This window comes from Mus caroli, chromosome 4 (assembly GCF_900094665.2).
Source record: "Mus caroli chromosome 4, CAROLI_EIJ_v1.1, whole genome shotgun sequence".
In the NCBI taxonomy this organism is placed as follows: Eukaryota; Metazoa; Chordata; class Mammalia; order Rodentia; family Muridae; genus Mus; species Mus caroli.
The window spans coordinates 19,593,764-19,611,789 of record NC_034573.1 but is presented as its reverse complement, the minus strand read 5'-3'; the positions used below and the strand labels follow the sequence as shown (position 1 = coordinate 19,611,789).

The 18,026-nt window shown below is 41.5% G+C and overlaps 1 protein-coding gene across 13 annotated transcripts in view; it reads left to right on the top strand.

The window, feature by feature from the left end:
* Positions 1-18,026, top strand: part of Klhl32 (kelch like family member 32) — a 225,317-nt gene that overhangs the window by 185,188 nt on the left and 22,103 nt on the right. For 11 of the 13 annotated variants that reach the window (XM_021160284.2, XM_029476830.1, XM_029476831.1 and 8 more), the window contains one exon: positions 8,998-9,724. In XM_021160284.2, coding sequence (XP_021015943.1) covers positions 8,998-9,724 — 727 coding nt within the window. The remainder of the gene's footprint in view (positions 1-8,997; positions 9,725-18,026) is intronic. The other 2 variants (XR_003836500.1, XM_029476837.1) reach the window with 1 other exon arrangement.

Genomic DNA, 18,026 nt, shown 5'->3' with positions numbered 1-18,026 from the left:
AGCTGTGTTCCACTCACCAGCAGTCTCAAAATCCTGTGGCGGGGGTCGTGGGTAGCTGGCGGGTGTCAGCCGACCCTGCGCTCTAGCTACCCCGGTGCTGATCCGGCCGGATCAGATATTTTCTTCATTTACATTTCAAATGCTATCCCAAAAGTCCCCTATACCCTCCCCCACCCTGCTCCCCTATCCACCCACTCTCACTTCCTGGCCCTGGTGTTCCCCTGTATTGAGGCATATAAAGTTTGCAAGACCAAGGGGCCTCTCTTCCCATTGATGGCCGACTAGGCCATCTTCTGCTACATATGCAGCTAGAGATACGAGCTCCGCGGGTACTGGTTAGTTCATATTGTTGTTCCTCCTATAGGGTTACAGACCCCTTCAGCTCCTTGGGTACTTTCTCTAGCTCCTCCATTGTTGGCCCTGTGTTCCATCCAACAGATGACTGTGAGCATCCACTTCTGTATTTGCCAGGCACTGGCATAGCCTCACACGAGACAGATATATCAGGGTCCTTTCAGCAAAATCTTCACAGCAGTTCATTTTAGTTGCCTATCCCACAGATGGGAGATTTGGGGAATTTTATTTTAAAATATTTTTGATACACAGGTGATAGGAACCCAGAGAAAGGAAAGACTGCTATCAATTCCTCATTTATGATCGAGGAGAAGTGGCTGGCCCAGTGCCAGCTACAGCCTTCCCTTTTCTTTCATATGTTATATTTTTAACTTGGTCACAGGATACCAGTTTCCATATCATTACATCTTTATTTTAGTGTTCTCTCTCTTTCTCTCTCTCCCCCTACCTTTGTCTTCAGTCAGCATCTTCCTCAGCTTAAAGCTTTCCATGTGGTATTTCTCCCCTTCGACTTTCATGTTACCAACAGTCTACTGTCTTCTCTTCCTTAACCTATTAGGTGTTTTCTCTCTTTCAGTGATGCAAAGGTCGGCCAGTCAGACTGAATTATAAGCAGATAAATTCTGGGTAACCAGCTAGCTCTACAACAATAAATACTGAACCTTCCTCTTTTCTCATTTGAAATTTCTCTTCTTCCATGTATAAAAACTGCTTTTAAAAAAATCGTGTGTATGAAGCAAATGTGCAGCTTGGTGTTCGTGTGGATCCTGAACAACTGGAATGGGGGCTATCCCAAAAGCTGTTGCCTGTATGTGGTATATGTTCTTCGAGCTGGGCTGCCTGTTTGGCCTCAATGGGGGAGGAAGCACCTAGCCTCACAGAGACTTGAAGTGCCAGGGTGGAAGGGCACCCACTCAGAGGAGAAAGGGAAGGGGAATATGGGAAAGTTTGTGGAAGGGTGTGACTGGGAGGGGGCAGTGAGTGCAATGTAAAGTGAATAAGTACAACTAAAAAACTTAAAAGGAAAAGAAAGAAGAATCCGAAAGACTAAACCAAAGCGTGTGGTTTAAACTCCTGACTGTCTGGAGTGTGGGTGTGTGGTAGGGCTTGGGGAAAGGCCTGGGATGGTTTTCATCACAGTTCCTGGAGCCTAGGTCTATATTCTCCTCTGTAGGTGAGACTTGTGTTTGGTGTCAAGGGCTCTTGCCTTTGGAGCCTTGATGTCTATATAAAGACATTTATTAGAGCACACGTTTTATGCAAAGGGGTGAAAATAAAAGCATTTATCAATGTCCCAACTTCATAAAATTTTAAATGAGCAATGAAAGAACATGCTATCATCACATCTGCTAAGCTGAATCTTTGTTTAAAACCTGTCATGGTTTTTCTTTTCCTACAACACATGATCCTGGGACCTCCCTCATAAGATTTGATTCCATTGAAATATGTTTCTCGGAGGAAAAATCACCTATGCATCATATGTCTGCAGTCAGCTCTAATGGTTAATGTGCAACCTTCCTTGAAAAATCTGTTTTACAAGCAAAATGTTGACACAGTTTTAATTATAGCACTCGAGTGAGCACTGCTGTGATTTTTAATACTCCTCCATGGTAACATTGCCGCTGTTCTCATAGACAAAACTCTGCTCTGACATTCTGTGCTTTCCAATGCTTTGGGGTTTTATGGGAACACTGCCTTCTTTCAGTTGAAATTTTTATTGTGTCTTAAAGAAAAGAATGTGATCTCAAGGTTTGGTGTATTTATTTATTAATATAAGCATTGTCTATGACAGTTATTATTTAATGTTACCATGTGGACCTTTCATGAGTCACCTTAAGGAGGGGGCTTCTTTATAAGACAGTATAGCAAGTTTAGATGCCTGCTTACTTGCAGAAACTTCCCACATTTTTTTCTGAGACAGGGTTTCTCTGTGTAGCCCTGGCTGTCCTGGAACTCACTCTGTAGACCAGGCTGGCCTCGAACTCAGAAATCTGCCTGCCTCTGCCTCCCAAGTGCTGGGATTAAAAGCATGTATCACCACTGCCTAGCTCTTTTCACATTTTTAACCTAAAACTATATTGATATTAAACTGATATTACACTGAACATTCATGTTTTCCAGAAATAGAGTCATGTTAAAATGGTATGTAAGACAATGTGCTTTAACATAGCAAGAATCAGTGAACTCTCTTCTGTGCTCATGATTAAAAGAGAGAGGCAACTTGAGAGCTCATCTACACATTGTATTCATTATGTTTAAATGTGCTGATCGGCCTTCCTGCTCACTGCCCACGTCTACTCTTTAACATCCCGGGCTCTTTGGGAGGTTCATGGATGTCAGCTGGTTGATTAGTTATTGTGTCCTTCCTTACTGCTTTCTGAAGTGACACAGATGTGGTTTAAGATACTGTTCAGGCTCGGAGGTGAGAGCACTCTAGTCTGTCTCAATGGGAAGGACATATAGTCCCATGAACCTTTACAGCATGGCTCCTGATAGAAAAAAAAAAAAAGGAAAAAGGAAAGGTCAGCCTGCATCCTCCCCGAGGCTGAATACAGCCAAGCTAAGGCCAGGGCAGAAGAGAAGCTGAACACCAAAGTAACAGTCACTGCTTACTTGGCACTGGCTGCGAGAGAGTATGGTTCTCAATGAAAAGAGGATGTGTCATCAAGACCAAACAGCTATCACTTGAAAATGGGTTATATGATTTCATCTTGCTTCAATGTTAAGATTTGATCAACTTGATCACTCATCTCATGAAAACCTGATTTTTCATGTCTTAAATAACTTTAAAAATATGTATTAACTACATTATCATCCATACATAATATATTCTGATTATATTCACCTTATCTCTCTTCCTCTCCATTGATCTTCTTGCTCTTCCTCCAACTAGTTCTTCTAGGTTCATGTCTTCATGTCAAGTGTGATCCAGTTTGTTTAATTAGGGTTTCTTGCATGACTGTGGATGAGGAGTTATTTACAGGAATGTGGCAACTTACCAGTGGCTACACCACTGAACACTTCCTCCCTAGGAGCCATTAGAACACCCCCATCAAGAACTTTCATTTAAGGGAGTGTGTTTCACACACCTGTCCTGTGTAAAGTTTCAACTGTGTGCAAGAACACACTGATGTATCTTTTGGAGTTAGAGTTCATAATTAATATATTTTCTAGATGTCTGAGACTACAAATTTGTGTTTTGATTTTTATTGCTTTGGGGTCAAGTTATATAGTGTGTATAAGTAGAGTTAGACTTCGAAACATCTGCTTTTTTAGCTTTGAAATCAGCAGTTTCCAACTGTGTCCAACATGAACAGTAAAGGACACAGCCTGAGGGCTTGATGCTACAAATATAATATTTGTTCATGTGATGTAACTCTGAGTGAGTATGTGAGTCAACTACATGTGCTTGTTTTGTTTTGTTTTTGTTTTTGTTTTCAAGACAGGGTTTCTCTGTGTAGCCTCCGCTACCTGGAACTCACTTTGTAGACCAGGCTGGCCTCGAACTCAGAAATCCGCCTGCCTCTGCCTCCCAAGTGCTGGGATTAAAGGTGTGCACCACCACCACCTGGCTACATGTGTTATTTTAAAAGAAAACATGGATTTCAAAATTATATGCTACTATATTTAGCACTATGTGTATATGTATTCTATATTATACTCCCTAAAGTAGCACTCAACAGAGAAATAGTGAGGAAAACAGAAAAAAGAATACATTTCCATTTGTCTTTGATCCCAATTGAGTTTATAAGGAATAACTTGGCATTCATAAATTTTATATATATATATATGTACATATATGTGTGTTTATATGTATATATGCATGTGTACATATTTACATATATGTGTATATATTTATGTATGTGTGTATATATTTATGTAGCTGTCTTCAGATACACCAGAAGAGGGCATCAGATCTCATTATAGATGGTTGTGAGCCACCATCTGTAATGGTGGGAATTGAACTCAGGGCCTCTGGAAGAGCAGTCAGTGCTCTTAACCACTGACGCATCTCTCCAGCCCACACACACATTTTTTTTTCTATAAGAACATTGAACAATAAAGACATAAAACATGTCATATCCCTGACATGTGTGGGGGTGCTCTTTACCTGCAAGACCTTTAACTGATACCTTTAAATGTATGTTGTTTATTTTTTTAAGGAACTCATGAGATTTGCTGAAAAATATTGCCAACTTGTTCTGGAGCAAAGTATAGTCATTTTACAAGTATCCTTTATTGTCTTGTCTGCAGAGTTTACAGTCATTTGAATTGCATAGTAGAGTAAATTTGCTTGGGTTCTACTTTACAGTTATTGATGAGAAAATAAAGACAAATTGGTATAATAGGGTGATACATTGTGTAATTTGAAGAGTGGGTTTCTAGTTGCAGTGATTATGCTAAGTATTTAGATGGCTTGCATTAAACACCAGCTAACTGGTCTCAATTTAATTTATACTTGTAAAATTAAGACACTGAAACCAAACGGATTTTAAAGTTTATTTTTACCTGAAAGTTTCATCATGAATTTGAAAGCTTAAAAGACTACAGTGTCCATTGCTCTGTCAAGAACCTCAAATATGAGTTTCATCATCAAGTATGCAAGGGGAAAAACACGGGCTTTATACATCTAAGGTGAGAGCAACGCATGCTACAATGTGGAGTTTTGAGAGTTTGTAGAGACCTTATAGAAAAGCCATGAAGATGAGATAATACAATAACAATGGAAGCCTGTGGTTGATGGATTAAATTAATAAACATGTAAAGGGACAAAGAACTGGTAATGCTTAAGAAAACTAGAAGAAACAGACTAAGAACAGCTATAAATAAAGTTCTGTCCATGTGGCAATTATTCATAGCACCATAGTCCCGGCGCTGTCCTTATCAAAGATACGAGGCTGAGACTGACTAGCTGAGGTCGGGCTAAGCTTCTTGTGATTTGGGAAGGGACAGTTCCCTGTGGAGTTGTTTGAGCTGAGGTAGGCAGAAGGCACACAGGAGAATCCCCTGTTGTTCCTGGACATAATGGTGCACAATACCAGAAGATTTTGGCAAAATCTTGCCTACATGTCAATTTCTAAAAACTCTTTGTAGTGAGTTCCCAAACTGAATTTATGATTTCTTTTATATATGTTGGCTTTCTCAACAAAAAGATGGGAGATACAACCGTGATGGTGGTGGTGGTGGTGGTGGTGGTGGTGGTGGTGGTGGTGGTGGTGGTGGTGGTGGTGTGTGAGAGAGACTTTACTTTCAGATACTCAGATATACTGGTGGTTATAGTGGTAAGGATGTTGGCAGGATACAATGAATAAGAGTAGTGTTCTAGCCTCCTATAGGGTATGCTTCCTAACTGCTGTGCCATCTGGAAAGCCATCAGTTTCCAGGATAACCTTTCCGACATATAATCTATAAAATATACAGCACAGCTAAGTGGGTTCTTAAACACTGTTGTGCTTCAGGGATGAGCTTGCTTTCAATGGTCTCTCAGCTCCCTAAGCAAGGGTTAAAATACTTGTGCCACTGTATGCTCCTGAGGCTCGCAGCATAAATGTAGTTGTGTATTGGCCTATTGTTTTCATTCAGTGGTTCTCAACCTTTCTAATGCTGCAACCCCAAAGGGATACAGTTCCTCATGTTGTGGTGACCCCCCAACCATGGAATGATTTTATCGCAACTCCATAATGGCAAATTTACTACTGCTATGAATTGTAATGGAAGTATCTAATATGGAGGATATCTGACATGCAACCCTAAAAAGGGGGGGGGAGGGGAGGGCGACCTACAGGTTGAGAACTTCTGCTTTAAATTGTCTTTTCTAGGTCTTTCATTATTTGGCTAACCATGAATCATCACTGGTCTCAGTGGGGTTTTCTCCTTTACATTTTTGAATAAATGATAAAGACAGCAGAGTCACAATTATGTTTTGAATATACAGCAGAGTCACGATTCTGTTTTGATATGAAGCATTCTCTGCAGACTCATGTTTGTACACTGTCACCAGCTGGTCACTCCTATTTAGGAAGCTGCGGAATCTTTAGAGGTTGCTCTGCTAACAGAGGCAGTTCCCTGGCAGTAGATCTTTGAAGATTATAGACTTTGTGGCTTCTGGTCTCAATCTCAGCTTTCTGATTGGCAATGACCTTCTGCCTAGCAGCCCCTTGCTCTTGTCACTACAGAGGATACTGTTTCCCCCCTGAGCTTTCCTAGTCTCCATGGACTGTAATCCTCTGAGACTGTGAGCCAGAGCACATCTTTCTTCCCTTAAGTTGCTTCTGACATGCATTTTATGACAGTGAAAAGAACATTACAGGCACACTGACATTGGCCTATGCAGCATGTAGGCAGACACAGTGGCAGTGGTCTGTGCGGCACGTACGGTTTGTCAGAAAGTTCTCAGATCTCACCACTCTGTGTAGGAAGACAGAATCTGTATTTGAACCAGAAAACTGGATAACTCATATGCAACTGAGGTTTCAAGCTGACAGCAGAACAGTTATATATTACATTTCCTTTTGATCTAGATAAACTTATCTAGATCAGACTTGTATGTTCTGAAAATGTCAGTAAATTATAAAAGTGTAAAAATGATATCTAGAAACAAAAATGATCTCAAAACCAAGCTATTATTCATTCACAGACTACTTTATAGTATTAACATGTAGTATTGGGGGAAACCATGCAAGGACTGCTTCAGAAGATATGTAACATGGCATGGGAAGCAAAAGTCACTGGCCACTAGTTGGTTCCTAAAAGCAAAGCAAAGCTGAGACTTGTGTACCTTTCATGTCAATAGTGACACCATGACCTAGAAAGAGAAAAAGAAACTGTTTGTAGATGATGTGGAAGACTGATTATGGCTTAGGAAAACTGATTTATGGAGAGAGAAAGAACTAACAAAACGGGCAGCACCAGGCTAGGAGAGAGGCTTTGGGGTGTTTGCCTCGTGCCATTTCTTTGGAGTCCAGGACAAAGAGAACTGGTTGGATGCTTAGAAACTGGTTCACGGCAAACTCCCATCAAGTGCAGCTGCTCACATGGGGAGCAGTGACAGAGGCTGTGTCAGAAAACTTAACATGGTGCCTAAGAAGCAACCTTTGGTGGGGTAACGTTTATTTCTGAGAACTTTAGAAGGCTTTGTAAGCAACTAACAAAAACCATTGATTATGTTACTGAGTTATCACCATGTTGGAATAATTGGAGGCCCTGTCTCTCAAAACTTCTAAAACCGAGATGGAAAGGTCATAGGATGCTCTGTGTGAGAGCACTCTACACGCTGGCAGAGAATGGGTATTACTGCCAGTGTTCCCATACAAAGGTGTGTTCACTTCACTTGGCTCATGTGTTATCAAAATAAAAGCGCACTCTTCTAAAAGAGTCATCTACAAAGGGTCATTCATTGGTACCTTGTAGGGTTCTTTTTCCCATTTAATTTAATTACTCAGTAGTTAATGAAGAGAGGGGCTCACTGCATAACAGAGGTAGCCTCTCTTCCTCCACCTATTTTTTCCAGGTGGATGCAGAAACCTTGGACATCTGGAACCATCCACTGCCTTAGCGAACTTAGTAGTGATTCCTTATACCAGTTTAAGATCAGCTTATTTCACCAGGCAGCAATGGTCTGAGGGTGGCACACGTCCTCTTTTGTCTTCCTAGAGATTAAGCAACATCTAAACAGGAAGAAACTGAACCACAGTTCCATAAGACGAAAAGCAATAAGCACTTAGTTACATCCAGTATTCAAATCCATTATTTTCCCCTGCCAAGTCCTTTAGTTCCACTTTAGTACTTTCTAGGAGACTTGGTTTCATTTGAATACTTCTAGGAATTATTAATGTCAGACTTGTCAACTGATCCACTCCATATACTAGTTGATGTCAGTATGGAGAATGGTTTAACAAACTCAAATATCAAGTCACATTAATTGGGAAGATAACATTGCATTCTGCCATTATCTCCATAATATAAAATAAGTGATTCCATCCACTGTTTGTGGATATGGTTCTTAACCAACTGCTAGCATCTTACCTTGCAACTAACAACTGTGTGCAAGGTCAAAAGTAGTAGGAAGGGAAAGATTATATAAGTTTCATTGTTACTTGATCTATTCTAGCTTCCTGCTGGTTGCTCTACCTACCATACGTGTGGAAGGGGGACTTCTCTTTTTTGTAAATCACTCAGCTAGTGGCATATTGATTTTCTCTCAAGAGCACCCTGTGTTCTCAGGTGATCACATGTTTTCTCACATTATTCATATTGACAGAGCACCTTTGTTCCTGGTTGACATACATTATTGAGCTATGATGGTGCTACCTACCATGGGCTTTCCCCGGCAGTCAGGTGATAGGGCTTCAGTGCAGGAGATGGGAGGGAACAGGCTGTTTCACAGTATTTCTGTTCTTTGAAAAGCAATTATTGTTCATCTGAAAACATGTCATAAGCTCTGAGAGCACTGCTTAGCAGGCTTCCTCACTCCAACAGCAATGCCTTGAGGTCCCTTGTGTCGCTGCTGGTACAGAGGAAAAACCTGGGCACCAAAATATTCCAGTGCTGCGCTATACAGGAGAGATGTTGTTGCTATCTGAAAGAATAAAGGTGGCTTGCCACGTGTGGTTGCTGTTCTCACCTCACCTCCTTCTGTTTCAGCTAGCTGTGAGGTGGCTGGAACACAATTGCCATTACCAGCATCTGGACGAGCTCCTGCAATACATCCGCTTTGGCCTAATGGATGTGGATACACTCCACACGGTTGCCCTATCCCATCCCCTGGTGCAGGCAAGTGAGACGGCAACTGCCCTTGTCAACGAGGCCCTGGAATACCACCAAAGCATCTATGCACAGCCTGTGTGGCAGACCCGCCGGACAAAACCACGATTCCAGTCGGATACTCTCTATATTATTGGTGGGAAGAAGCGTGAGGTCTGCAAAGTCAAGGAACTTCGGTACTTCAATCCCGTGGACCAGGAGAATGCCCTCATAGCCGCCATTGCCAACTGGAGCGAGCTGGCTCCCATGCCGGTGGGAAGGAGCCATCACTGTGTGGCAGTCATGGGGGACTTCCTGTTTGTAGCAGGAGGAGAAGTGGAACATGCCAGTGGCCGGACATGTGCCGTGAGGACAGCCTGTCGCTATGACCCCCGCAGTAATTCCTGGGCAGAGATAGCTCCCATGAAAAACTGCCGGGAACATTTTGTGCTGGGTGCCATGGATGAATACCTCTATGCAGTAGGGGGCAGAAATGAACTGCGCCAAGTTCTACCTACAGTTGAACGATACTGCCCCAAGAAGAACAAATGGACTTTTGTGCAGTCCTTTGACAGATCCCTCTCGTGTCACGCAGGATATGTGGCTGATGGTCTTCTTTGGATATCAGGTAGAGCGCGCCTCCTATGCTGGGTTTACTGAAAAATACTTTTGCTGTGGCTTAAATTTAAAAGTCATCTTCTGGAGAGTAGCCCTAAGGAGTTGAACAGTTGAGCCAAGGATGCCATTTTTAGCTAATTAAGTATCATTTATTGAGCACCTACTCTATAGAGAGCCATGACATTGGAAATAATTGACCTTCCTGTGATTTTTTTCTGAGTGGTGACTGTTGTAAAAATTCAGGATGAAAATCACTGGGCCATCACACCTGTTTTCCTGCCGAGCCTTGTATTGCTCACTCTCTGTCAGCTCTTGATGATCTGTGGGGGGACATCCACGACCACTGTTTTAGCCAAGTCCTTTGCTTCTGCTTTCACTCTTGGCTGCCCAGCTCAGAGCCATTTCTTCGGAGGCAGGAGAAATGGAATCCTAGTAAATCCATTTGGCTGAGTATAATAAGAGACTCTCTTCCAGGGCTTAGCTGTGCTGTCTATTGGAGGAAGGGATTAAAAGCTCTTGTGTTATCTGTGAGTGGTAGTTCCTGGTGCCATCCATTCCTGCATACTCTCCCATTCGTCCTGACCATCTGTAGGAAGTTTAAAGGCTGTTTCCATTTTCTCTTTTCACTTATGTTTAAACAAACACCTTTTGCTTATGGAAAAACTAAGGAAACTAGTGAACAGGCTATACGGTAACATAGCTTCAAGCAGTCGTTGCTCATCTTTCTCCACCCTGGCTTTCTTTAGCCCCTCCTAGCTGCCATGCTCTTGTACAGAAGTCTATGAGGCATGCACCACCAGTCTCACAACACCAACCTCAGGGTTGTTCTGTTCTCAGGGGCAAAAGCTACTTCATCTCTCAGTTGGAGGATAGCCATTTTGTAACCCAAATAGAAGCTGGGTTTCTGCATCACCAAGAACATATAGATAACACAAAGATCCCTCAGTTAGATATCGGAAGGCAACCCTGATGCTCAGACTTAGACGAAGTAACCACATTAGGAAGTGAAGGCCTCTGGGATTTCCCCAGTTGACATTCCAGTGTTTAAAATGTCAATTTTGACAAAAATTATCCCTAGATTAAATTAGTTTTGGCTCTGTTCATTTTTCCTTCTACTATCTTCAATAACCCAGGAGACAGAGCCTCAGCTTCTCTGGTTGAAGTTATTTTCATTGCAGTAACCTACCTTATATTAGAATTTAAGTAGTTGATGAATTAATTGCATGAAGTAAAGACTAAGTATGTGACGAGGATAAGTGAGAACCCAATATTTACTGTTCCTATATACCAAATAAAAACATTAGAAATTAGTGTATATGTAGAAACACTTGAATAACATTCTTATTTATTGGTAGCTTCTTTCCTCTCCTATAAATACGTATTTTAACTATTAAAAGAGTCACCAGGACTGTGGTTGGTTTTGATGAAGAAATTTCCAAATGGCCGTGACTGAGACTTTACTAATAACAGGAAGCCTGGATTTTCCTGAACACAGAGCAGTGATGAGTTTATGAAATCAATGAAGTTTTTATTTTCTCACAATTTACATTTCTTTGACTCATTTGGGTTCACATGTTGCTAATGCAGTATACTCTTAAAATTTGCAATGTGCTTTCTAAATTTTGCATGAATTTCACATAAATATTTTAATAAGTGTGTCTAGTTTGGCACGGCAAAATATAGCTTTTTTCATTAATTTATTTATTTATTCATGTTATATCCCCATATCATCCCACATCCTCCCAGTTCTCCCCCATATCCTTGATTTCCCCCACTTACTCATGAAGCTGTGACTACCCTCCAGCCCTTTCAGTGATGCTTAAGGGGGTAGACGTTCGGAAACCTGGCCCGGCCTACCATCCTGGGATCAAGTGTCTTCCCTTTCAATAAGGGTCAATGTTTCCTCTTTCCAATTTCTTACATCTATCAACTTACTGTATATATTATTATCACCTCACTTTGCTTTCCTCCTACTGTGAAAGGAATACGTTTCCTTTGTTCCTTGAACCAATGAACGCTGTCTGTGTTAACCGTATTTAATGAAAATAATCAGAATTTTCTCAGACTTCCTTCTCCCTACTGTGCACTTGAGATGAGACGCTCACTTCCCTGTGTAGACTATGAGACCTTTAATTGGCAAGAAGAGGAAATCACCAGTGACATTTCTAATACCTGTGGTCGTCTGCCTCTTTCCTCGGGCCTAACTTATAATAAATCAATTGCGAATGTAGCCATGAGTGGAGCAGGCTGGCTGTGTTTGCTCCTGGGCCCCTTTAAAAGGAGACAAGATTCCATCTTCCTGTCTCTGATTTGGAAGTGGTAGCTTGGTTTACTGGAACAGATGAAAGTGAGTGAAGCTAGTTGTTCTTAACGTTGACCAAATAATCAAGTATTTCCGGTTGGTAGAGGAGGGTTGAGTCATTGCCATCCTCCCGGTACTTTGCAAGCTTTATCAGGGGTAGGGGTGGTGTGGATTAATAAGCATGTGGGCTGTAGAGGCTTAGTTCCCTTCCATAGAACGCAGAATGAATGTGTCCTCAGAGACTTGGTATTTGTACTGTGTTTATTCCTGCTTTGTGCCCCATCCTGTTCTGTCCATTCAGGGTCAAGGCATTTTGCAAACTTCACGACTTCTCAGGATGAGAACCAGAGAATTCCGAAAGCTAAGTTGGATGGCTATGCCTGTTAGCGTTTAATTTAAGATGTTAGAGGCAGTCACATTTTAAAGGCTTCTGTAGCATTTGACGCTGTGCCCAGTGCACAAGTGCTCGATCACTTTTTGGGTTGACATCCACATTTCCGAAGTGAAAGAAGCATGAAACCTCCTGTAGCTGTGTTTTTAAATACACGCTCTCTGTTGTATCGGATGGCACGTAGACCACTGAAAAGGTTCTTGTGTGTTTGTATGAAGGAAAATTCATCTGAGCCCATCGTGCACAACTTACCTGTCTCTTTCTATCAGATGGCAGCAAAAGAGTGAGATGCTAACCATGACACTGGTGCTTAAAACCAGAAAACAAGACAAACGGCGAAGTAGTTACTCAGAAGCCTCATGTCATATTTCCTTGATTTTTTCTTAGTAAATGCTGTATCCCTCTATACTATGGTGCTGTGCCATAGATAAATATGATTAATTCAGTAAACACACCTCCTGCCCTCTAGAAGCTGACAAAGTTTTTTGCTTTTATTTTTACTTTTTTAGATATGTCACTAATGATAGAACCTATGTTAACCCTTCTTTAATTTCCTAACAACTATGTTTATTTTCATCTTAGCTGGGTTTAGGCGAAGCTTCTGCTGCCCCATTTCAAATCACTTTAATGCACTCAATCTACTGAAAGAACTGTAGGTTTTCTACTATTCTTCTAAAATTAAAACTCCGTCATTTGTAAGTAATGCTGTTCAAATACCACAGCTTTGGTTTTCCTCTATCTGCACAGATATTATTGTGTCTACATTTAAAATATTGGGACCTAGGAGCAGGCATGGTTGCAGTTGGGGCATGACACCTTAAGACGATAGAGTACAGTTATTCACAACTGTGAGGCTCACCCCACTTCTTATCAGTCGAGAGGTGCTGAGCAGGGTTCCTGGCTTCTCAGAGTCCTGTTCTGGTCTCGTGCTGGAGCAGCAGGGTTGGGTATAGGAGGCAGTTGCAGTGTGCGATGGTGTGGTGCTGGGAGTCCTTCCAGGGTACAGAAGTAATGTGAACAGCAGGAAGTAATTTTCAAGGTGCCATGCAAAGGGGCATCTTGGGTCCAACTGGCGCCACCTCCTCTGGCTGCTTTCTGTCATCCACTTGCCTCCCTGACTTTCCACTTGAGTATCATTGTATAGCCAATTCAGTAATGTACTTATAGTTTAGGAAGCAGTGTTGGACATGCCTAGCTTTCTACTTTTCTTGTGTGCTTGCCCTTCAATAAACACACACACACACACACACACACACACACACACACACATACATGCACACGCACACATGCAGTTATACAGTTGCTAGAAAAGCTTTCCAGTGGGAGATGGGAAGGTTGCAGGTGGAATGGGAAGGGAGAGATGATTTAATTATATTATAACCTCAAAAAGTAAAAGAACAAACGGGAGATTGACATCCCTCACATGCTCAAACTCCTTAGTGAAAAGGGCAGAGAATTTGCACAGAGCCTGTGCTTATTGTCCTGCATACTGCAGTGTAGATACAATGTATACTGAAAAAGATAACAATGACACAGAAATCTGTATGGGTTTGGTTCCAGCAGGTTTTTGTTTGTTTGTTGTCAATTTTTTTTGAAGCCGTGTTGAATCTGCAGATGCAAAAACCCCTGCACCCTGCACACAACAGACTGACAGTTTCCAGGCAGCTGAGACTATTGGACAGTTCCTAGGAAGACCTGGTGGGGCATCTTCTCAGTTTTCCAGGCACATGACAGTTCTCAGTATTCTGTTCGCTACTGACAGTCTTTCCTACTCTGCTTCACTGATGTTAAACTGCCTGCATTCCTTAAGACCCCTCCCTCTGACTTAGAGGACCTTGCCTTCTGTTTTCCATGGTTAATGCAGAGGGAAGGAGAAATACTGCGAGCAGACAGATGGGCAGATGAGCAGGGCATGGTCTGGGTAGGGACCAAATACATCATCTAGGAAATACTAGCAAGGAGGATGCTGGGCCAGCCGTCTGGAAGAAGCCTCTGGAGTTGCACAGGGTCCGTGATGGAGAGGAGTTTTCGATGAGTGAGATTTGTCTGGTACTACAGTCCAAAATATTTGCCCTCCATTTTTCAATTACAAACATTTCAGTGGAAGTGATTTCTGATGAATGGAATATGGAGAGAAGGAGAGAGCTATAGTTAAGGTGTAATGAGAAAGTAAGGGTCTAGAACTCCAGGTACAAACTACACAGGCCGCTCGACTGGGATTCCCATGGAATCACATCATTGAAATTTCATCCCTGAGTCAGAGCTCATCAGATAATGTTCCAGTTATTGTCTGCCTTCCCCTGTACACCTACCTATGGGAAGAGATTGTGCAGTTGCTGGGGCATACATAATTCAGTCCTTGTGACAGGAACATTTTTTTCTTTTATTACAAATTGCTTTTGACTTTAAGAAGGGAAAAGGAGATTAAAAGAATAAAAAAGAAAGCAAAGAGAAATTTACCTGAGAAAAGAGAGTGTAGTTAGAGAAGAAAACCCAGATCAATAGAGGGAATTTTTTTTAAAGGATGCAAGTGAGTAACTTGTAACTTGTAACTTGTAAGGAGAGATGCAGGAAATAGAGACTTCTATTTGGCTAGTAAACTCTGAGAGCAATTCCAGTACCAGGCATGAGAGTTAATTCTGGGCACTGATGACAGATCATAGAGTCCTGAACAGGTAGGAGGGATGAGACCGTGAAGAAAGAGATTCTCAAACACTAAACCCAAAAAGGGAAATGTGGGTATGGGTGTGGGTACCAGTGCACATGATAGCTATGGATCTAGGTACCGCTTCAGAGAGGAGGGGTGTGGGTCTGGGTACCAGTGGTGAGGAGCAGAAGCCAGGAGTTTCCTTGTTGATAGATTCAGGTGAGATCTTGATGAGTTTCTGCTGGGATTATATTTTCTCCAAGATGAGGCAGTGGGCCTGAGGAAAGGGTGGTAGGAAAAGCCTCTGAGAGAACAGGGAACTGATAGGTTTTTTTTTTTTAAGTACGTTTTCAGACCCTATACCAAGTTGGAAAGCTTTTTGTCATCTTTTGGTAGTGTGAACAGAGAACTGGAAAAGGCATACTTTTGGATTAATAGATGATAAAAGGTTTCTACGTTAGAAGTAGCCCAGAGGCTCCGGCAGGAAGGTATTTAGCAGCCAGTACTGCAGCTAGTCTAGTCAGGGCCAGGAATTATTGTCCTGGAGGCATCTCTCACTAGGGAGCCACACAGGTTGGAGCTTCATAACTTGAATGTCAGCTTCAAAGTTTCCAGTGAACTGGAATAATCAAAACATATGAAATCTGTGTTGTCTTAGAGTCTAGCATGAGGTGGGCCCAGACACTTCGTGTTCCTCTTTTGCTTCTACTCAAACCCCCACCTTAAACCTCACCCCCCCCCACACACACACAAGCACACACCTCAAATCCGCACCATCTGAAACAAATCAAAACAAACTTTGCTACTGAGCAGAGAGGAAAGCCACACAAAAATGAGCTATCCACAACGCTTTTAAGAGAACTAAGTGGTTTGAAGGAAGAAAAACATTCAGATCTTCTATGCCCTGAAAACCAGTGAAAGCTTTAATCCCCACCTCAGTTAGCTGGGCCCTGAAGATCATTTTGTTTATCTTCCTGTTGCTGTCCAAGAAATGAAGCATAAAGATGTCCATTAACTTCCAGGTCCAAGGGCGAATATTTGACAGGATTTGAATTCTATTTCTGATCTAAAAAATAGGACTTTTCCACTAAACCATACAGCCACTAGTTTTTGTTGTGGTGGTTTGTTTGTTTGTTTTGATCACTTTTGGCAAAGATCTGAGAAACACACACTTAAATTATGACTAGAACATATCCATGACATAACTCTCAAAGTAAATGATACACAGAAAAAAGATCGGGCCCTGGTATTGGTTGTTGTTAATTGAGAATGAACAATACTTGATTATCTTCGGGTGCTCAAGTGTCTCCTTTTTCCAGAGCACAGAATTAAAACAGAGAGTTCTTCTTCTGTGGTCCTGACCTTCACTTTTGAAAACATAAACAACATCCTGATGTGAAAGTGTGAAACATAATTTAGCAACACACAGTACTACATGGCAAAATACGGTAGCCTGGGTAAGAGACATGTTGCTCTTCACTTTTTACTGTAGCAATCTAACTGCCTTTAATATCAATTGTCTAAAATTATCCTTTTAAGTTGAAAACTCCAGACTTTTTCTCCTAGAAAGAATAGCTTTTGACTTGAAAAACTCTTGCATCTCTACCACAGAGGAAGCTGAGCAGCCTCACTCATCTATGAACAAGAGAGGTGTAGGATGCTTAAAGCTACATCATAGCAAGTGCTGAAGAAGCTGGCTGATGGGCAGGGGGCAATTAAAGATCCAGTAAGAAGCCAGTAAAAGCACTGGAGATTGCTGCACAGAGACTGGGACTAGAGAATGGGCCCTCCACCCCCACGCCCCACCCCAACCGTGAGCAGAGGTTTTGGAGGCAGGATTCTGAGTCTCAACAGAGTGAGCGCTGCGAGTTACAGTGGATATTTGATGAGATTTTAAACGGCAGGTCCCCTTAGTTTACAGAGCACTTTGTTAGATTTCACTTCTTTAAAACAACATATGGTACACTCTTTACCTCTTCCCGGGTTGTAAATGTGTGCTTATTCATTCTAGATAGCATAAACATCATTTACATGTTCAACAGCAGCACTCTTTTATAGATACTTTATGTTTGAGACTCCTTTTTTACAAGTTTTAGTTTATTAATTACACGTCCATTTGTGGGAGCCTCCTAAGTGTGACCGAAATCATAGGGATACTAGTTTTAATTTAATACACTGTTAACTATTCAACATGTTAATTTAGCATAAAGATTCCTGGTTATAATTGTTTATATAGCCTTATAAGCATCATAAAATATGGAGCATTTTATCACTTATAAAAATAGATAATAAAATACATTGTTTGGGCTGAGTATGGTGTCTATAGTCCCAACACTTGCACAAAGCAGGATGGTCTTGAAGGAGTTCAAGGCCAATCACAGCTCCATAGTATGCTCTAGGCTAGCCTTGGCTACAGAATAAAACCTTGTCTCAAACTAAAAGTACAGATGTGAACACATTGTATCTATTCTCATTGTGCCACTTGTCTCAGAGGATAATAGGGAGCTTAATTCTATTAAAATGATTAATAGGCGCTCATACTTAATGTTGCCACTTTAGGGGTAATTAAAGTATGAGTATGAAATTGGAATTCGTTTAAATAAGAGGAAACTGAAACCATTAAAGAAGAAAAAAGGCCAAGTACAGTGGCCAAGTAGTCTACTTGTAAAAAAACCAAAAACCAAAAAAATAAAACAATCGGGCCTCAATGGGTAAAATACTTGAGAGAATTCCATTCTCAGAATCCAAGTAAAAATAAACCAGGCCTGGGATCAGATACTCTGTCATCCCAGTATTGGGAAGTGAAGGGAAGACAAGCAGATCCTGGTGTTTGCTAGCAAGCCAGCCCCTTGTCTACTTGTGCTCCAAGTCATTAAGAGAATCTGTCACAAAAAGAAAAGAAAAGAAAAGAAAAGAAAAGAAAAGAAAAGAAAAGAAAAGGGAAGGGAAGGGAAGGGAAGGGAAGGGAAGGG